Source organism: Lacerta agilis, chromosome 3 (assembly GCF_009819535.1).
Source record: "Lacerta agilis isolate rLacAgi1 chromosome 3, rLacAgi1.pri, whole genome shotgun sequence".
Classification (NCBI taxonomy): domain Eukaryota; kingdom Metazoa; phylum Chordata; class Lepidosauria; order Squamata; family Lacertidae; genus Lacerta; species Lacerta agilis.
In genome coordinates this window covers 5,012,936-5,034,988 of record NC_046314.1, presented here as the reverse complement: position 1 = coordinate 5,034,988, position 22,053 = coordinate 5,012,936, and the positions used below count along the sequence as shown (strand labels likewise).

Below are 22,053 nucleotides of genomic sequence, written 5' to 3'. Positions count from 1 at the left end.
TTATGCGGACGGGGCTTACCTCCCCCCCATATTATGTTCAAGTTGGCACCCCAGTAGAAGGCTTTTTAATGAGACACCACCAGTCTTTTTCAAGGGATGGGGAGGGGTCCGTCTGAGGCACAAAAGACCCCCACGAGTCTCGTCCCCTTAAGGAGGGTGTCTGTGGAGGATTTTATTCTTGCCTCTGCTTCAGATGTGAGGAGGGTGAGTCCATCCTGCCAGTCGGGCGGCTGTAAACGCATGTAAACAGGGTGTGGGAGCCATGGGGCGGGGCCCCTCTCAGGGTGCAAAATGCCCTGGCACCTGTCCAGGTCGGCCTGGGCGCCTGAGACTCAGAAGAGCCTCTGTTGGTCAGGGCGGGCAATATGGAGATGGGCCCAGTGGCCTGACTTGGCCTAGCAGCCCACGAGGAATTCGGTGGAGGGACAGTTGGCTGCACAACCGCTTGCTGCCTTGTCAGAAATTCAGCATTAAAATGCACCGCGTAGATCACAGGATCTTTGAATATGCTGCTGATCCAACCCATGCAAACAGTTCGCTGCATAATTGCACAATAATCAGCAGGTGAGAAGCGCTCATTAAAAGCCATTCCTCGGCTGCTCGGTGGTGTTTCTGCAGGGGAATTCCAAATGAACGACCCTCCCACTGGCCGCTCCCTGCATTAGCCCAGCCTCTAGCCGAGGGAATGAAAAAGGCCCAAAGTGAGCATAGAGGAAACGTTCCAGCTCTAGCTGAGATTCCTGCATTGCAGGGGCTTGTCTATATGGGAAGGGACCTCAAGAGTCATCTAGTCTGACCCCCTGCAATCTCAGCTAAAAGCATCCAGGACAGATGGCCATCCAACCTCTACTTAAAAACTTCCAAGGAAGGAGAGTCCACAACCTTCCAAGGGGGACTGTTCCACTGAGGAATAACTCCTACCACCAGAAAGTTCTTACTTCATGTGAAAAAGGATTTTGAACCTCTTGCAATGAAGGGGGTTGGAGCAAGGAGGATGCGGGGAATTTTTTTTGTCACCCTCCCCACCCAAGACTCCCAAGCTGAAAGCCAGCAGCCCTGGAAAAGTGGTGAAACTCCTGCTCTACCCCTGGCTTGCTGTAGGCTTGGGAGTCATGGGGGGGGGGTGACAAAAAATTCTGCACCACCTGACCTTGCTACGCCTCTGGCTCCGCTGAGCTATCGGTGGGATGCTCCCAGTCCCAGCGGGGTCAAGGCCACTGGGGCAATGGGTAGCCTCCCTGGTTGTCATGTTTGGCAACCCTGGTTACCCCCCATCATGGTGGTGGCGGCAGCCGTGGTGGGGGTGCGGGGACCAGCCAGGCAGCGCCGTTGGTGCTGGCAATCCACAAGAGCTCCGCGCTGCTGTGGCATTTGCCATCTCGCCTCTCCAGAAGTCCATCCATCCCTAAATGCAGTTCAAATATCACTCCAAAGAATTTCACAATGTTGCCCTTTACTCCCGTTATAACATTAATCTTACACATAATCTGCAGCCAGGTTCAAGAGAGTTTAATGATGGTTTAATGATTTTTACTGGATGGTTTAATGATTTTCTAGGGAAAGTACATAGCATAATATATATGCTGCTCACTGCAGTTGCAAGACATTGTCCTTGACCAAACTACACTGTAGCTTTCATTATAACCACTGGGGGGGAAATTGCTTGCTGAAACGAAATGTATTGGACAGAGCCGATTCCAGCGTTGTTTCTCTTTATCCTTATGGTTTCCTTTGTTTTGAAACTGGGCACTTTCTGGAACAAGAGCTCCCAAAAACTTCCGCCAGGACCGAGGCCTTTACCTCTCATTGGGAATCTCCACATCATGGATCTGAAGAGACCTCACAGAACCATGTTAAAGGTAAAGATTCCAGTTCTTCCCATGGCAGGGCTAAAGGGTACTGGGGCAGTCCAGTCAGATGAGCGGGGTAGAAATAATAATAATAATAATAATAATAATAATAATAATAATAATAATAATACATTTTGTTCTTTTAGAGCGTATAAAACTCATCTCCCCTTTGTGTGCTACAGAACCTTCTCTTATCTTTCCCAATAAATAATCATAGGACTTATTTGCAATTTATAACCGGTAATTTGAACAGGTGTCTGGGGGTGTCTGGTGTCAAATCACGTTTGACTCTGCCTCTATTTGAGCCTATCTTTCTAAACTAGATTTGAGAGGTGCCGTTAAAGGTATAATCACTTTCATCCTTACAACTGCCTATTTTGTTCTGGTTTCCTGAGCATTCCTAGCAAATATTTGTGCTGCCGCAACTGAATAGTAATAATGATTTAATAATAATTTATTATTTATACCCTGGCAATCTCACTGGGTTTAACCGGCTACTCTGGGAGGCTCCCAACAGATTAAAAGCACCATAAAACATCAAACATTTAAAACTTCCCTAAAAAGTACTGCCTTCAGGTGTCTTCTGAAAGTCAGATAGTTTTTTATTTCCTTGATATCTGATGGAAGGGCATTCCACAGGGTAGGTGCCACTACCGAGAAGGCCCTCTGCCTGGTTCCCTGTAACCTCACTTCTTGCATTGAGGGAACTTCCAGAAGGCCCTCAGCGCTGGATCTCAGTGTCCGGGCAGAACGATGGGGGTGGAGGCACTCCTTCAGGTATACTGGGCCAAGGCCATTTAAAGGTCAGCACCAACACTTTGAATTGTGCTTGGAAATGTACTGGGTGCCAATGTAGGTCTTTCAGGACCAATGTTATATGGTCTTGGCAGTCACTCCCAGTCACCAGTCTAGCTGTCACATTCTAAATTAGTTGCAGTTTCTAGGTCACCTTTAAAAGTAGTCCCACATAGAGCACATTGCAGTAGTCCAAGCGGGAGATAACTAGAGCATGCACCACTCTGGCAAGACAGTCTGCAGGCAGGTAGGGTCTCAGCATGTGTACCAGATGGAGCTGGTAGACAGCTGCCCTGGACACAGAATTGACCTCTGCCTCCGTGGACAGCTGTGAGTCCAAAATGACTCCCAGGCTGTGCATCTGTTCCTTCAGGCAGCACAGTTACTCCATTCAAGACCAGGGAGTCCTCCTCACCTGCCCACCCTGTGTCCCCCCAAACAGTACTGCTGTTATGTCAGGATTCAACCTCAATCTGTCAGTCACCATCCATTCTCCAACTACCTCCTGACACTCACACAGGACATTCACCGCCTTCACTGGTTCTGTTTATAAAGAGAGGTAAAGCTGGTTATCATCCGCATACTGATGAACACCCAGCCCAAACCCCATGATGATCCCTCCCAGCGGTTTCATGTGGATGTTAAAAAGCATGGGGGAGAGGATGGAGCCCGGAGGCACCCAACAAATGAGGGAACCTGGAGGCACCCAACAAATGAGGCACCCAACAAATGAGGGTCTGAACACTTATCCCCCAACACCACTTTCTGGACACGGTCCAAGAGGAAAGAGCGAAACCACTGTATAAAAGTGCCCCCAGGTCTCAGCCCTTCTAGATGCTCCTGAAGGATGTCATGGTTGATAGTGTCAAAAGCCACTGAGCGATCCAGCAGAATTAGGAAACAGCTTTCACCTTTGTCCTTAGCCCACTGGAGATCATCAACCAGCACAACCAAGGCAGTTTCAGTCTCATGATGAGTCCTGAATCCCAACTGGAAGGGATCCAAATGGTCTGCATCCTCCAAGCGTGCCTGGAGTTGTTCAGCAACCACCCGCTCAATCACCTTACCCAAGAATGGAAGATGTGAGACTGGATGGTACATGGCCATATTGGCTGGGTCCAACAATTTTTATTTTTTTTACTAAGCAGTTTTATAACCACCACTTTCAGTGGGTCTGGGAAGGCTCCTTAACACCCGCAGAGCTTTTATGAGCCAGGATGGGCAAGTATCAGGGAGACAGGTGGTCAGTTTCACTCGTCCAAGCAGCCTGTCCACATCCTCGAAGGAAACAGTTTTGAATTGATCCCATCCAATTTGACTAGAGAGGACTCTGTCCCGCCCTGGTCCTGCTCCCACGGTGAAGTCTACTGAACTGGGTGAAAGGGCTGAGCTGCTGTATCATGAGTCCAGCAACTGTTGCTACTACAGCTATTAGTAGCAAATGTCTTGAAGAGCATTTTGGCATAGACAATGCTTTTTTTACTTTATCATTATGTTATTTGGATTCTGTTTTGCATGGTGACTTGCAAAGATACAAAAAGGGAATTCATTCCACAAAATTACAATTCTTAAGTCATATGTTTTCAGTTCGGTCCAAGGCACAATAACATGGAAGTATTTTCTACTGAGTTCAATAGTAGTTAGTTATGGGGGGGGGGGACTGAAAATAGTCTAACAGTCAAACTTTGCTACTAGATCTGTGGAATGTATAAAATAGCCCTTACTCTTAGGTAAATGTGCAAGCTTATGCAGTCTTGGTTCTGTCACAGATGATTTACATTAAGATATTCTTTGGGTATGCCAGAACTCTGTTTCCCACTTTTTCTTCTGTTGAATTCCAGTTGTCAAAGCAGTATGGCCCTGTCTTCAGCATCCAAATGGGACCCCAGAAAACGGTGGTGTTGACAGGATATGAGACAGTAAAGGAGGCTCTTGTTAATCAGGCGGACGCATTTGCAGACAGGCCCATCGTTCCAATGTTTCAAGAGCTTGGAAAAGGCTTTGGTGAGGCACTTCCCTTTCTGTTGGAACTGGTAATGCTTGCAAACACTCACTGGTCCCACCAGATGAACAGAATCTGTTCCCAAGAAATGGTTCGTAAAGCAAGTCAGCAAAATCCATTGTTTCCTGTGGGGAAAATCCTTGTGAATTTTTCAACAAACCTCAGTGCCTTTGACATTGACAGTGTATCTGCAGTTATAAGGCTATGAATGTGTCAGAAAAAGTGACACCTGTGGATTTCTGCAGATTAAGCTAAAATGTTAAAAAGAATAGACCAGACCAACTTTTTTTGGTCTTGACTTTCAGTGGATCAGTGGGGCTTTGTTGAAGAAACAAAAATGGAGACCATTTAAAGCAAACCTTTCCCATCCCCACCTTCTTCCCAACAGTCATATAGCATGGCCTGGGGGGGGGGAGAGAATGGGACAGGAGAATGTAATAGTTGTCACATGTGAATTGTGAATAATTGTCACTTGGAAAACTAATGCCACACACGAAACTCACTGACCATTTTCTGGCGCAGCCTATACAGAGAGGAAACATGAAGGAGCCATAATGTCAGCCCATGGAATACAAAGTAACAAGTTGAGTTCTGCTGGGACCCCTGACATGTACAAACCACCTTCTACACTTTGTAATGCAGAATATTGATCAATGTGTTCTCAAATCATGCTCTGATGGCACATCTACCAGCTACTTTGTCAAAGCTCAGAAGTCTGAGTCTGAATGGGATAATAGCTAGGATCCATTCACAGTTCCATGGAAGAAATGCAGAACATGATTTATTGATTCTTTGTTCAATGGCCATGCAAACATGAAACCTTTCCTTCCATGTCTTCAGGTGTAATTCTGTCTAATGGTGAAAACTGGAAAGTGATGCGACGGTTTGCTTTAAGCACATTGCGGGACTACGGAATGGGAAAGAGGACCATAGAGGAAAGAATTGTTGAGGAATGCGGTGTCCTGATAAAGAAATTTGAATCTTACGAAGGTGGGTTGGTGTTTTCCCTTGGTGCATAGCTACTGTACCATAGTTTAAAGGTGCCAAGAGTATTGTGTTACATTGTGTTACTTCCAGAAGCACAGATCCCAGGGTTCCTTGCAATTAGCCTGTAATTTGCAGATTATACTGCAATAACTCCTGTGACCTCCAAGCATTTCCTAGCCCAGCTATGGCCACATCCAGCAGCAATTAGAATCACTTTCTTTGATAAATGAGGTCTACACATAGGTAAGCTGCCAGTGGGGACTTAAGGCAGCAAAGAGCAGACTTAAAAACAATGCCCTTTACATATTTTTGTTTAACTGTCATATTTCTGTATAGGAAAGCCGTTTGAGACCACCACAATTATGAATGCAGCTGTTGCCAATATTATAGTGGCCATACTACTAGACAAACGATTTGATTATGAAGATCCCACATACATAAGACTTCTGAAGTTGGTCAATGAAAATGTCCGGCTTTTCGGAAGCTTTTCAGTCACGGTAATCTATTTGTTTTCCGATTAAAAGAAACAGTTGATTGTAATAACAGTGTATGCAAAGTGGGCAGGACAGTATGTTTATTATATATTGTTCAGGATTCACTAAAAAACACAGAATATTGATATCTTGAGAAACCTGCTGGTGATTCAAAATATTTAGGAAACTCACATGGCACTGTCATCCCATAATTATAACAAAGTCTCTTTTGCACACACCCTTTCTGGCCTCACTGCCATCAGGACTCTAAGGGCAAAGAAGAGCAAGTGATAGTTGGTTCCATGGTGGCTCAGAAGGGGCCTTGAAGGCAGTGGCGGAGGAAGCCTCTTCGCTGCCCGGGGTGGCAGAGCGGAGGCATCCACCCAGAGGGCAGGGCGTCACAGCGCACGTCGGATGCTCTGCACATGATCAGAAATTCCAGGCATGCGTAGTGCATCCGGGCCGGCGCTGCAGCTCTTGCGGCGAGCCGGTGAGTGAGCGGTGGCTCGTGGGGCTGCCCCATCCGTCCGTAAAGAAGCATGGACAGCGTGCCAGGTGGCAGGGAGTGGCGGGAGGGTCCGGGAAGTGTCACCCCCCTCCCCGGAACCTGGGGCAGCCCACTGCTACGCCCTGCCCTTCCTACGCCACTGCTCCAAGGGCAGCTCTCCCTCTCTGAAGGTGACCCTCCAGATGAGAATCGCCGTAGCCTATTATCCCGCGGTTGCATATGAATTACACTGTCCTGAGGTACCCCGTCCCCGATGCCAAATGGCATTCAAAAGCTTTGTTTTGTATTTGGGCAGCCATGCTTCGAGAGACTCAGCTGAGAGTACAGTACTGAGCTTTCATAATGTCTCTTTTTCTTTTTTCACATTTTTATCCTTTCAGCTGTATAACATGTTTCCTGCTCTTGGTTTTCTTCTGGGGGCTTGTAAGACTGTCATTCAAAACAGAGATGAGCTGTTTGCCTTCATAAATGCCACCTTCATAAAACACCTCAGAGATCTGGATGAAAACGACCAGAGGAGCTTCATTGACTCATTTCTCGTCCAACAGCAAGAGGTAACGGAGTCCTTTAAGTTGGCCCAGAATAAGCGTTGACATTTTCAATTCATGTTTTAAGGGCATATTCACAAGTGAATGCATAAGGAGTAGTCAGAAAGTCTCACTTCAGAAGGGACCAACCTGGCATACTTCCTACCATTTCCCAATAGTCATCCTTTGTTAATGTGTTACAGAACTTGCCTCTGCAGGGGCAAAGGGGGTGTATGAATTTCCAGGGGTGGAATTACGGCTGACTGACCATTGGCTGCTGATGCTTCTGCCAAGAGAGATAATTATGCAGTGATAAGAGGTAATCAAGTCATAAATATTGTTGCCAGACTCCCTTTGAATACAAGGTGTGATGGGATAATGCCTCATGTGCTCAGAAGAAGGCATTCTTCACACCAGAGGAGATAGGAAACTTTGAGCGTGGAGAGGAATCTCGGAGCAAGGAAAAAACATTGGCCCATTCACTGCACAATCACCCTTAAATTAGGGCTTCAGTTCTTTTGACCATTACTAAGATTCGAAATGAATATGAACTGGAGTTTCTGTTTACCAATTAATTAGCACCCAGAAAAGGAAACAGGTGTTTGGGTGATGACAGAGTTCTAAATAACAGGTTGGAAATTATTTCTAAAAGCTTATACTAATTACTGATGAGTTTGAAAAGTTAAAGCAGATATGTAGGCCTGAATATGCTTTTAACTTTCAATCTACACTGCCTGTAAAACTGTTTTCATACTGTCTTTGCTGTGCTATTCTGACTGGGAAAGCCACTTCCGCCTCAAGAGGAGGTGGTGTTGCAGGCAGTCACGGCCTGGAGTGCATAGAAGAGCTGGAACAATTTCTATATAACTTACTGTTAATGAAGTACACCCTCACCAAATTGCATTTACTGGACACATTCAAAACATCAGTTCATCAAAATAGATCAAAGGGAAAACAGTGCCCTTATTTCTTAACTTTGGATCGAAGCCCAGGACTTTCAGCAGAAGGAGGTGCCACCGAGAGAAAACTGTCTTTTAAAATAGTCTAACAGAGGAAAATATTGAAATAAAGGCCCCCCTGTGTGCTGACCAGACTTATAGACCTGTTAAAAACAAGACTGGGAGTCCCATACCGGCAAATGATTGATTGAGAGTACGAGGACAGTTAATCAGAACTGGAAATTGGAAATCAACAAGCAAGAAAGCAGGAAACAAATAAAAGTTATTATCCCCGAAACCCAGGACATGGGGAGTCCTACCTTTGAAATTTATTTGAATTTGGAATATATAATTGGTAATATTGTATATGATTTGATATGATTTGTTAATAATTGGAAGTTTTTTTATTGGACAATGAATAAACATTATTTTAAAAATAAATAAATAACCCCTATATCATCATGATGGCATAGTCTGGAAAACCTGGAATCTTTCACTACTTAGCGATTGGGGTGATGTGCAATGTGCAATGATACTTTGGATAATCAGCAGTGGCGGAGCTTCATGCTCCGGCACCAGGGGGCAGAGAGCAGGCAGGGGCAGGGCTGGTGTGCCTCCTGCAGGGGCATAGCACCCAGCACAGTCGGGAGGCAGCCGCGATGTCACCCTACCGGGATCACGCTGCCGGGGACGATGCGCTTCCCCTGCACACCTCTTCCTCCGCCACTGATCATCGGCTCCAGTCAGGTATTCATTTTTATCTTTGCACATGAAATTTTCACACTTCATTCTTTGAAACCCAGGAGAAGAAGAAGAACAAGACGAATGCATATTTCCACAACGAAAACTTAAAAACTGTTGTGGCCAACTTATTTGCTGCTGGCATGGAGACCACTTCTACCACACTGCGCTGGGGGCTGTTACTAATGATGAAATATCCTGAAATTCAGAGTAAGTAATTATTAGAAAGAGAAAATATTTATAATTTGCATGTGTGTGTATGTATGTGTGTACACACACACACACACAAACACGTATACACACACACACACACACACACACACACAATTGTTCGGTCATAAGTTTAACATTTCAACCTGGACTCCCTTCTCCCTCTTTCTCTGGTTCTTTATATTTCGTTTCGTCTTCCTGCATACTCCCAATTATCTCAACATATTCCTTTAGATATATATTCCCGTATATATCCCATAGATACATTGAAACTGCTGGTTTTTACGTTAATCCTGCCGGTGTCTTGGTATGTTTACAGTTTGTAAATACTCAATAAACCATTTCCATTCCTTTCCAAAAATAATAATAATCTTGTTCTCCCAGTACGTTTTGCCATTTCTGAATAGTCCATTAACTTCTGTGTCCATTCTTCTCTTGTCGGGACCTATTCTTCCTTCCACTTTTGGGCAAATACCGGTAATAATCTTGCAGCTATGGTTGCATAAATAAATAAATTTCTAAATATTCTATACTAAATAAATTTCTAGGTAGTTCTGATCTCATAATTTCCAAAAGAAAAGCTTCTGGTTTTTAAAACTTCTTAAACCTCTTTTTTAGTTCATCATGTATCATTTCCCAGTAAGCTTTAATCATTACTAGAGACCCCCACATACAAAAAATGGTACCTTCTCTCTCTTTACATTTCCAGCACATATTCAATTTGGGTTTATACATTTGAGCCAATCTACTAGGTGTTAGGTACCATCTATACTGTATAACATTTTCATATAGTTGTCTCTTAAAGTTTTGATAAACGTTCCCATGCAACCATTTCTATATTATTACCAATAACTATTGTCCAGGGTATCATTGAAGTGTTCACTTGTTCGTCCTTTGTCTCTCATTCCAATTACATCTTATACATTTAAATATCACTTTAACATTACAGTTTTACAGGTCTCTTTCTAGTTGTGATGTTTGTTCCCCAACCCCCTGCTTCATATCCTTTTTAAATACTTCATTTTAATTTAAATTCTCCAAAAGTGAAAGCCATAGTGGTGTTTTGCTTATCCCATACTGTATACATTTTTTCCTGATTATATGGTATGTAAAACCTTTATGTATTTTTCCCCACCTTTTCATACCTCATGTAAAATATAATCAGGAGCTTCCAAATCCAAAATATGTATTATTCAATAACAATCTTTCACTCAAACAGCACAGACAAGGTGCTTCATAATATAATCTCATATGTGGCAGGAAGAAACCTCCTCTCTCTTTTGCATCTGTCAATATTTTATGTTTTATTCTTATTTTCCACTTGCCAGATATATTTATAAATGTCATTTTGCCATTTGTTGAAACAATCTGTCTTGCTGATCACTGGTATTAATTGAAACATTCGATGACCTGTTAAAATGTGTTTTTTTGGAGGGGGTTATTAGGTGGTTGTATTTATTTTGATTATGTATTTTGTGGTTTTATATTTTGATTTTATTCTGTGAACATCTGGATATAGGGTGGTATATAAATTCAGTAAAACAACAACAACAACAACAACAACAACAAGAAGCATAAACTAAAAGAATATTGTCGGTAATACATTCATTTTAATGGTTCATACCCTACCCAGTAATGAAAGTTTCATTCTACTCCATATTTGCAAATTTATTTTAATAGCCTCCCAATTGTTTAAATAATTATCCTCATATAAATTTTTATTCTTGCTCTTAACCACACACCCAAATATTTAATATTTTTTCCACTCTTTAAGATGGATAAACTTTTGCAATTTATTTTTACTCTCACCATTCATATTTTTTACCAAGAGTTTGGTTTTTATCTTTATTAATTTTAAGACCTGATCTTTCTAAAAAATAAATAAATAATCTTTTCCAGTGCCTTTGGGATTGACTCTATTGGCTCCTCAACAAATATCACCATGTTATCTGCAAAAACTATTGTATTATATTATATTATAATTTATGTTTATTATATGATATATATATATTATATTCATATTGTCACTGTCCCGCTTTTATTCCTTTATTTTCATGATTACATCTTATTCTAAAACTGTTATAAATGATAAAGGTGACAGTGAGCAACCCCTTCTAGTTCCTTTAGTTATTTTACAATTCTCAGTCAATACATTATTTACTGATTGATCAGTATATATTACCTTAACTTTTATAAAACTGTCTCAACAAACCATATATTCCAAAGCCATAAACATATAAAGTCCCAGGAAACGTTGTCAAATGCTTTCTCGGAGTATAAATGCTTTCTCTTTTAATACAGTTTTCAACCTATTAGCTAATATGTCTGCAAACAGTTTATAATCGTTATTCAACATCAAAATAGGTTGATAGCTCTTAACCAGCTTTGGATCTCTATTTTGCTTATGAATCCAAGTTATGTATGCACTTTTCCAGGATTTGGGTAACTCTCCTGTATTCAAAGTTATATTCATAATGTCTTTTAAAGGGTCATTAGATAATCTTGTTTTTTTATAATATATTGCTGAAAGTCTACCAGGTTCAGGTCCCTTCCCTAATTTTGCCTGTAAAATTACTTGCTGTAATTCAATCATTGTGACAGGTCTATTCAGAAAAGACATTTTATATTTTGGTATTTTAAGTAGTCTGCTGTCTTCTAAATATTCACCCATTTCTTCTACATTACCTAATTTGCCTCAGTATTGTTCTGTATAAAAACTCACAAATTGAGACCTTATTTTTTCCAGATTTTCCACAACTCTACCTCCTACATTTATTCAATTACTGCAATTTTTTCTTCTTTCTTCTTTATCTGCCAAGCTAATACTTTCCCTGTTTCTTGGAGGCATTCAACTTCCAAGTTTAACTTCTTTACAACATGCTCAATTTTATTCATTTAGTCTTATAATATTGCTTATTTACATTCCAAATTAGAATTTTCAAAGTCATCTTGTTCCCTATTTATTTGTCTTTTGCCTCTACCTCTGTTGAATCTTGCTCTTCCTGTCCAGCATCCAGTCCAAATGCTCTTTCCACTATTTTCTCCAGAATTTATCAGGCTCTGTAGGATCCGGAAATCTTTGTTTTCCACCTTTATATGTAAAAGGTACCACTTCAGGATATTCCCTGCAGTGACATTTTTATAATCATCCTGGATGCATTTCTCTCCCTCAGTCTATCAGGTTATTGGCTAAAATGTTTCTTTGTCCTGTTAAAAAATCATTTGTCAAAATCTAGAGATCAAATTTGTGAGCCTATGGAATTGTAGAACCAGTTTGTGGCATTCTTATGCTTCAGAGATTAATATTTTAAGAGACTAAAGTCAAAGAGAGAATCTTAGCAGAAAAATGAATGTTTTTCTTTTTGTTTTCCCCAGTAAAGGTCCAAGAAGAAATTGCAAAGGTTGTTGGATCTTCTCAGCCAAGGATTGAACACCGGACAAAAATGCCTTATACAGATGCTGTGGTCCATGAGATCCAAAGATTTGCCAATATCGTCCCAGCCAACCTGCCACATGCCACGGCTACAGATGTTACCCTCAATGGTTACTTCATCCCAAAGGTGATTGGTTTGGTTGAACTGATGCCTACTAGTCACAATGTATTTTAAGGCTTTCCTGGGAGTAAGCCCCATGCACTTCACTGTGGGTGACACCTGTGCAGACTTGTATAGGATCCCACTTTAAGCAAGCTCTTCAGCATCAGCTTCAACCTGATAAACAGATCTCAATGGGAAGGAGCACAAGGTTGGAAAACAAACCATTTCTGGTGGGAGATCATGGCTTATGCGTTTTTTTCAAACTAAAGACATTTCTCAGATGAACTCAAATCTCATTTCTCCGGCACTCAATATTTATTGTACCAGAGGCATATGCTTTATTTTAAAGTAGCTCTTGCCTTGCTTTTGCAGGGGACATACATCATACCACTGCTGTCCTCTGTGCTGCACGATGAATCTCAATGGGAGAAACCACATAAATTCTATCCTGAGCATTTTCTCAACTCTGAAGGAAAATTCATAAAGAGAGATGCTTTCATGCCTTTCTCCACAGGTAACTTTTTTTACTTTTGTGTGTAGCTGCATGGTGGGTGCTTAGTCAATGGGATTTTAACATTCTTGGAATGTAGTCTATTATGGAAAGGTAAGAATCACATCAGTTGCTGTGGCCATTTCTGCCACCAGATCTGGCCCCTCGAATATTGCTCACCAGGGAATGTGACCCACAGGCTAAAATAGATTCCCACCCACTCCTCCCCAGGTTTTCAGCATTGCAGGATGGCTCGTATTGGGAGTTCATAATTGGTTTAAGATGCGCACCATGAGCTGTTATTTTATCTCTGCATTTTAGCCCGCTTTAAAGTATTTGTGAGGTTATTAAGCAACTGCTAAACCCCGTTTCTCTGCTGCCTGTGCTTCCTTACAGGTCGGAGAGCATGTTTAGGTGAGACTCTTGCCAAAATGGAGCTCTTCCTCTTCTTCACAAGTCTCCTGCAGAGATTCACCTTCCAGCCACCCCCTGGAACATCTCAAGAAGACCTGGACCTTACTCCTGCTGTTGGGCTAACAACATCGCCTATGCCCTACCAGCTCTGCGCTCTGCCACGTTTCTAAGACTCACAAGTTCTTGGGTTGCTTAGCCTACCTGTGTTGGCAATGCAAGACTTTTTAAAAACACCCCTGTTCTACAAGGGTACTTTTTTAAAACACCCCTGTTCTACAAGGGTATTTGGGTTGAGTAGCCTACAGGTAGAATTGGTGCCTGCTTTGTCACAAACCTGAAGTGTTCCCCTTTACCTGCCATTCTGCCGAATCCCATGAAACTAGCATTGGAGCATCTCTTACTTAAAACCTGGCCCTGAGTTCTTATGACACTTGGGGCATAGAGATCAACCAACAAAGCTGGTTTCATGTATTCCCATGTTAACATATACCTTCAAATATATTGAAGTATCATATTCCAAAGTACTGTAGATGTTCAGAGAATTGTGATCAAGACGAAAAAGGGTCTGGAAACCATGTCTTATGAGGAATGGCTGAGGAAGTTGGGTATGTTAACTTCTTTGGCTGCAATGTATTTGGATTTTGAACTGTATTTGTTGATGTCAGGCAATGGCTTTGTTTCCTCCTGGTTCTTTATGTCATAATAGTTGTGGCAACTGGGTTTGCTTCTGGAATCTCCATGCTGCCAATTAGTTCAGTGACTTTCTGCTTCTGGTTTGGAATAAAACAACCACCTTCCATCTTCTCTCTGTATCTGGACTCCTAGATAGTTATTAACTTTCTCTGATGGTCTGGGTAGCTTAAGGCTTCCCACATGTCACAAATAAAATTGAGGGATATGTGTGAAATTCAAAAGCAAAACTTAAGTCTCCAATAAATTTAAAACTCAAAAATTCAAAACCTTCTCTGCCTACCAAATGCTCTGAGAGGGAACAGGGAACTAATCCCTTTCACAATGGAGACAATGGAAGACACCATGTGCTCACCAGGAAATAGAAAAAATGTCCTCTTGGAATCTCTCTTCTCTCCTAAGAAAATCCAGCCACATGCACTAAAATACTTTGAATTTTGTCTTAACTGGGCCCCATAACATTTGTAGGATTGGATTTGGGCCCCATGAGAGGATGCACTGTTTAGTTATTATCCTTCCTTGCTCATACTGTTGCATGTCATATCCTCTAATGTATGCAAAGATATACCCTAATGCCACCATGTAAAACAGTTTCAGGATGAAAATGAATAAAAACTATGCTGAAAAGAATAAAAACTATGCTGAAAAGAAAAATATGTGTGAGTGTTTCAATGGGAGAAAGTTCATGAAATACAGCACATTTTCAAACTAAATGCCGTTGTCCCTAATTAAAGTGGGATTCCAGCATTGTTCCTCTTTATACTTACGATTACCTTTCTTTTGAAACTGGGTGGTTTCTGGAACAAGAGCTGCCAAAATCTTCCGCCAGGACCAAGGCCTTTACCTCTCATTGGGAATCTCCACATCATGGATCTGAAGAGACCTCACAGAACCATGTTAAATGTAAAGATTCCGGTTCTTCCCATGGCAAGGCTAAAGGGAACTGGAGCACCCAGCCAGATGAGTGGCGTATTATTATTATTATTATTATTATTACATTGTTCTTTTAGAGCCTATAAATCACACACCCCTTTTTGTGCTACAGAACCTCCTCTTATCTTTCCCAATAGGACCTAGTTGCAATTTATAACTGGGGGGGGGGGATCTGGTGTCGAATCACGTTTGACTCTGCCTCCATTTTCAAGGATGCAAAAATGCCGATGCAAACCTTGCCTAGCCCAGCCACCTCCTTGAGCCTATCTTTCTAAACTAGATTTGAGAGGTGCCATTAAAGGTATAAACACATTTATCCTTTTGTTGTTGCTGCTGTTCAGTTGAACCAGAGCACGCCAGGCACGCCTATCTTTCACTGCCTCCCGCATTTGGGCCAAACTCATGCCAGTCGCTTCGAGAACACTGTCCAACCATCTCATCCTCTGTTGACTCCTTCTCCTTGTGCCCTCCATCTTTCCCAACATCAGGGTCTTTTCTAGGGAATCTTCTCTTCTCATGAGGTGGCCAAAGTACTGGAGCCTCACCTTCAGGATCTGTCCTTCCAGTGAGCGCTCAGGGCTGATTTCTTTAAGGATAGATAAGTTTGCTCTTTTTGCAGTCCATGGGACTCTCAAGAGTCTCCTCCAGCACCATAATTCAAAAGCATCAATTCTTCGGCGATCAGCCTTCTTTATGGTCCAGCTCTCACTTCCATACATTACTACGATGGGGGTGGAGACGCTCATTCGGGTATACTGGGCTGAGGCCGTTTAGGGCTTTAAAGGTCAGCACCAACACTTTGAATTTTGCTCGGAAACATTTCAGGACCAGTGTTATATGGTCTTGGCAGCCACTCCCAGTCACCAGTCTAGCTGTCGCATTCTAAATTAGTTGTAGTTTCCGGGTCACTTTTAAAAGTAGTCCCACATAGAGCACATTGCAGTAGTCCAAGCGGGAGATAACTAGAGCATGCAAGACAGTCTGCGGGCAGGTAGGGTCTCAGCATGCGTACCAGATGGAGCTAGTAGACAGCTGCTCTGGGCACAGAATTGACCTCTGCCTCCATGGACAGTTGTGAGTCCAAAATGACACCCAAACTGCTTATCTGTTCCTTCAGGCGGCACAGTTACCACATTCAAGACCAGGGAGTCCACCTCACCTGCCAGTCCCCTCTCCCCCCAAACAGTACTGCTGTTATGTCAGGATTCAACCTCGATCTATCAGTCACCATCAATCCTCCAACCCCCTCCCAACACTCACACAGTACCTTCACCACCTTCACTGGTTCTGTTTCAAAAGAGAGGTAGAGCTGGTTATCATCCGCATACTGATGAATACCCAGCCTAAACCCCATGATGATACCTTCTAGCACCTTTATATAGATGTTAAAAACCATGAGGGAGAGGATGGAACCCGGAGGCACCCAACAGATGAGGGCCCAGGGGTCTGAACACTCATCCCCCAACACCACTTTCTGGACACTGCCCAAGAGGAAGGAGCAAAACCACTGTATAACAGTGCTCCCAGCTCCCAGCTCCTCTAGATGGTCCAGAAGGATGTCATGGTCAATTGTATCAAAGGCTACTGAGAGATCCAGCAGAATTAGGAAACAGCTTTCACCTTTGTCCCTAGCCCACTGTAGATCATCGACCAGTGTGACCAAGGCAGTTTCAGTCCCATGATCAGCCCTTAATCCCAACTGGAAGGGAGCCAAATGGTCCACATCCTCCAGGCATGCCTGGAGTTGTTCAGCAATCACCCGCTCAATCATCTTGCCCAAGAATGGAAGATTTGAGACTGAGTGATAGTTGGCCATATTGGCTGGGTCCAAAGATTTATTTTTTAATAAGCGGTTTTATAACCACCACTTTCAGTGGGTCTGTAACATATTAGAACTGATCCCATGCAACTTGACTAGACTGGACTCTAGCACTCTCCTGCCCTGGTCCTGCTCCCACAGTGAAGTCTACTGAACTGGGTGAAAGGGCTGAGCTGCTGTATCATGAGTCCAGCAACTGTTGCTGCTACAGCTATTAGTAGCAAATGTCTTGAAGAGCATTCTGGGATAGACAATGCCCTTTTACTTTATGATTATGTTATTTGGATTCTGTTTTGCATGGTGATTTGCAAAGATACAAAAAGGGAATTCATTCCACATAATTACTATTCTTTTCAAAAAAAATATGTTTATTAAGATTTTACAACAAAATTTTAGTATACAGTAATCAATGCTAATAAAAAACGTAAATTACATTTTACATCCCCCCCTGACTTCCCCCAACTTCCCTTTCCGGTTTATCACATTCATTTCTTCTGCTTGTAATTTTGTATATATTATATTCTGAAAAAATTCCCAAGGACAAATAATATACAATTAAGAACTATAGACCAGTGTTTTTCAACCACTGTTCCGCGGCACACTAGTGTGCCGCGAGATGTTGCCTGGTGTGCCGTGGGAAAAATTAAAAAATTAAAAAGATTTTTTTTTAAAAAAAGTCAAATTTTCGCCGCGCGACCAACAGCCGAAATGGAGCTTGCGGCGCCAGCAGCCCCACCCACCGAGCAACCGCCGAGCCTTTCCTTTCCCCCCTCAGCTTGGAAACAACGGCAGCCGGCAGAGCCCAGGCGGGTTCTTACGGCGGAACCACCAACTGCAACCTGCCGGGTAGTTTCTCGCGCTGCGTGCGCAGGCGCACTGCGCCAACCCGTTGCTCGCCCTCGTCCTCTTCCCCCCACCCCCACGCATCGCCACGAGGAGGTGGGAGGGAACTCGAGTGAAAAGTCACACCCACTCCTAGGGGAGGGTGCACGCGCTTAACAGTCAGGGACTGAGGCAGCGGAGGCGGGGCTAGTTTAAAAATAGTTGGGTTGCGCTGGATTCTGAGGGAGAAGCAGCAGCGCGGTTGCTGTTCTTGGGGAGCTGAACAGTCGAAAAGGGAAAAGGCAGCCAGGCTCAGGGAAGAGCTGTGCAGCTCCTTCTGATATGCCTATGTAGGCTATGTATTAAGTTGTTGGTGAGTACATAGTGTAAGCACGTCTCTTCTGGCTCTTTTTTTTTAATAAGTTAAAGCCTCATATGCCAAGTTACATTTCATTCGGGTTAAATTTTGTCTCACTGGCAATATGCTGGCCAGTCAGTGGATTCACAGTCTCTCTATATACCGGTAGCACCTTCTGCTCTGTCCGTCTTGATTCAAAGGGAAGAGTCTGGACTGTATCGCTAGCTGCCAAGAACCAGAAGAGACTTCCTGACATATGCCAAATATATCCTTAATTATATTGTACCTTTTTGTGGGTTTTAACTGGAACCTGGTGTGAGAGCCAATCCTGACTGAAAAGCAGTACATTAATAAGTTAATATTACGTAGTGCAATCCTATGTATTTTATTTAGAAGGGACTCTTATCTAGTTAATATCAGCTTTGTGTTCAGCCAAACAGGCCCTGGTTGCGCACTGAATAAAGTATGTTATAATTTTTCATATTTCTGTTTACTTACTATTTCATAATAAAGTAATTATAAAATACTTTCTTTGTGTTTATTTGATTCCTATTCAAGAGAATTACTTTATATATAGTCAATATAGGCACAGAGTTAATTTTTTTAACATTTTCTAATGGTGGTGTGCCTCGTGATTTTTTTCATGAAACAAGTGTGCCTTTGCCCAAAAAAGGTTGAAAAACACTGCTATAGACAATGTGTCTTAAAACTTATAAAGATTTAAACCTTAAGGGTTAGGCACAAATAAAGGAAAATAAAGGCAATAAAATTGTTATACTGTTCATGACTATATATTTTAAAAATACAAAAAATAGGGGGGGACAGAAAGGGTTACAAAGTTCTTTGGATTTGTGCTCCTCTTCTTTTCAATCGGTCTTTCAGTAATTCCAACTAGGTCCTGCCACACATGGGTAATTGTAAATCCAGGTTAATTGTAGTTAATTGTAAGTCCAAGTTGGTGCAAAAATTGTTTACACTGGTCTTCACCAATCTTCATATTACTCTTTCAATAAATGTCCTCCAGCAAGTTCCAGGCACTCACCCTTCCCAAGGGTCCCCCTCCCTCAAGTTCAATGAGTGTTACTCTACTTAGCTTTGGGTCAGGTTGTAAAGATCCACATATTATAAATCCAAAACAGAAACCATAAAGCCAATACTCCTTTATCAAGCTCCAAAATAAAATATACCCATCTAATTTGGGACCAATAAGGTGCACATTCCAAGTTCAAAGTCAGGGTCAATACTCTTAAACTCCAAGTTTCAAGTCAAGATCAGTGTTATTAAGTTGGCAAAATAAAAAAAGGTAAGAGAATAAAGTTCTCACCAGGATAATGTCCATCAGGAAATTCCCAGCAGTGATATTTCAATAATTCAATAATTATCCTAGATGCCTTTCTCTCCCTCAGTACATCAGTTTCTGCTTAAAAATACCTGTGTATAATTCTAGAGATTAAATTTGTGAGTCCACGGAATTGGAGAACCAGTTTATGGCAGTTCTATGCTGCAGAGATTAATATTTTGAGAGACAAAAGCCAAAATCAAAGAGATAAGCTTAGCAGAAAAATTAACATTTTTCTTTTTCTTTCTACCAGTAAAGGTCCAAGAAGAAATTGCAAAGGTTGTTGGATCTTCTCAGCCAAGTATCGAACACCAGACAAAAAAGCCTTATACAGATGCCGTGGTCCATGAGATCCAGAGATATGCCAACATCATACCAACCAACCTTACACCTGCCATGACTACAGATGTTACCCTGAGTGGTTACTTCATTCCAAAGGTGATCGGTTTGATTGAACTGATGCCTACTAGTCACAATATATTTAAGGCTTTCCTGGGAGTAAGCCCCTTGGACTTCAGTGTGGGTGACATCTGTGCAGACTTGTATAGGATTTCACTGTAAGCAAGCTCTTCAGCATCAGCTTCAACCCGTTAAACAGATCTCAGTGGTAAGGAGCACAAGGTTGGGAAATAAACCTTTTCTGGTGAAATATCATGGTTTATACGTTAAAGTTTGTCAAACTAAAGACATTTCTCAAATGAACTCAAATCTCATTTCTCCTGCACTCAATATTTATTGTACTAGAGGCATATAGTTTATTTTAAAATAGCTCTTCCTTTGCTTTTGCAGGGGACTCACATCATACCATTGCTGTCCTCTGTGCTGCATGATGAATCTCAATGGGAGAAACCACATGAATTCTACCCTGAGCATTTTCTTAATTCTGAAGGAAAATTCATAAAGAGAGATGCTTTCATGCCTTTCTCTGCAGGTACCGGTAACTTTTTTTAAAAAAAAACTTTTGTTTATACCTGCATAGTGTGTGCTTAGTCAATGTGATTTTTACATACTTGGAATGTATTTGTGAGGTCATTAAGCAACAGCTAAACCCAGTTTCTCTGCTGCCTGTGTTTCTTTACAGGTCGGAGAGCATGTTTAGGCGAGACTCTTGCCAAAATGGAGCTCTTCCTCTTCTTCCCAAGTCTCCTGCAGAAATTCACCTTCCAGCCACCCCCTGGAACATCTCAAGAAGACCTGGACCTTACTCCTGCTGTTGGGCTTACAACATCGCCCATGCCCTACCAGCTCTGTGCTCTGCCACGTTTCTAAGACTCACAGGTTCCTGTTTTGCTTAGCTTACCTGTGTGTGCAATGCAAGCCTTTCTTAAAACATCCCTGTTGTGTGATGAAATGTTTATGATGTCTTTTCTTAATTGTTTAATTTCCTTTATCCTTTTTTCTTTTTCTTTTTTTCTTTTCTTTTTTCTTTCTTCTTCTTCTTTTGATTTGATGTATGTATATTCACTTGTGTTTTAAATCAATAAAGATAAGTCATACCTAGCTAAAAAACAAACAAAAAACAAACCCACCCCTGTTCTACAAGGGTATTTGGGTTGAGTAGCCTACAGGTAGAATTGGTGCATGCTTTGTCAGAAACCTGAAGTGTTTCCATTTATCTGCCATACTGCCAAATCCCATGAAACTAGCATTGGAGCATCTCTTACTTAAAACCTGGCCCTGAGTTCTTATGACACTTGGGGCATAGAGATCAACCAACAAAGCTGGTTCCATGTATTCCGATCTTGACATATACCGCCAAATATCTTGAAGCATCAAATTTCCAGGTAGATGTACAGAGAATTGTGACCAAGACGATAAAGGGTCTAGAAACCATGCCTTATGAGGAATGGTTGAAGAAGTTGGGTATGTTAACTTCTGTGGCTCCAATGTATTTGGATTCTGAACTGCATTTCTTTTCAGGCAATGGCTTTGTTTCCTGCGGGTTCTTTAATATATCTGTAATAATAGATGTGGCAACTGGGTTTCCTTCTGGCATCTCCATGCTGCCAATTATTTCCAGCGACTATCTGCTTCTGGCTTAGAATACAAAAAAACCATCTTCCATCTTCTCTCTGTATTTGAATGAACTTTCTCTGAGTTCCTGTGTAGCTTAAGGCTTCCCTCATCAACAAAATTCTGACTTCTCATATAGAAACTCCCACGAGACTGCGATCTACTCGCAGGGAAGTAAAAACTGGCAGCCGAAGTTGTTGAGCTTCTTTTAGGGAGGAAAGTTCCGTTTTGGGGGGGGTTTAGGCCAAGGTTATTGAGTTGTTGTTTTTTTACAGAGAAAATCACCATTATTAAGGGGGAAATGTCACACTAGAGTCAGGGGAGAGGAGATTAATCACTCACCAAAAGATCGCTATGGAAACAATTTGCCTCAAAGCGAAAACTCTGTTTTGAATCTGTCCTGGAAAGCAATAGTTTGTGGAAGTGGACAGCACCCCCTTGAGTAAACATTAAACTGAAAGGCAAATGATCCAATGAACAGCTTTGAATAGTTGTGCAGAATAAGAAAAAATAGTGCGGCAAAACAGGACACATTTCCATTCTACTGGATGGTTTAATGATTTTCTAGGATACTAGGATAATATATATGCTGCTCACTGCAGTTGCAA

At 42.0% G+C, this 22,053-nt stretch overlaps 1 protein-coding gene across 1 annotated transcript; it reads left to right on the top strand.

Moving 5' to 3' along the window:
• Positions 1-1,638: 1,638 nt before the first annotated feature.
• Positions 1,639-20,752, top strand: LOC117043213 (cytochrome P450 2K6-like). Its single transcript, XM_033142678.1, has 9 exons — positions 1,639-1,859; positions 4,487-4,649; positions 5,488-5,637; positions 5,971-6,131; positions 6,996-7,169; positions 8,884-9,031; positions 12,407-12,591; positions 20,222-20,363; positions 20,514-20,752. Exons 1-9 carry the CDS (start codon positions 1,677-1,679, stop codon positions 20,699-20,701), a joined length of 1,494 nt encoding a protein of 497 aa, XP_032998569.1. The 5' UTR covers positions 1,639-1,676; the 3' UTR covers positions 20,702-20,752.
• The last annotated feature ends 1,301 nt before the right edge of the window (positions 20,753-22,053 follow it).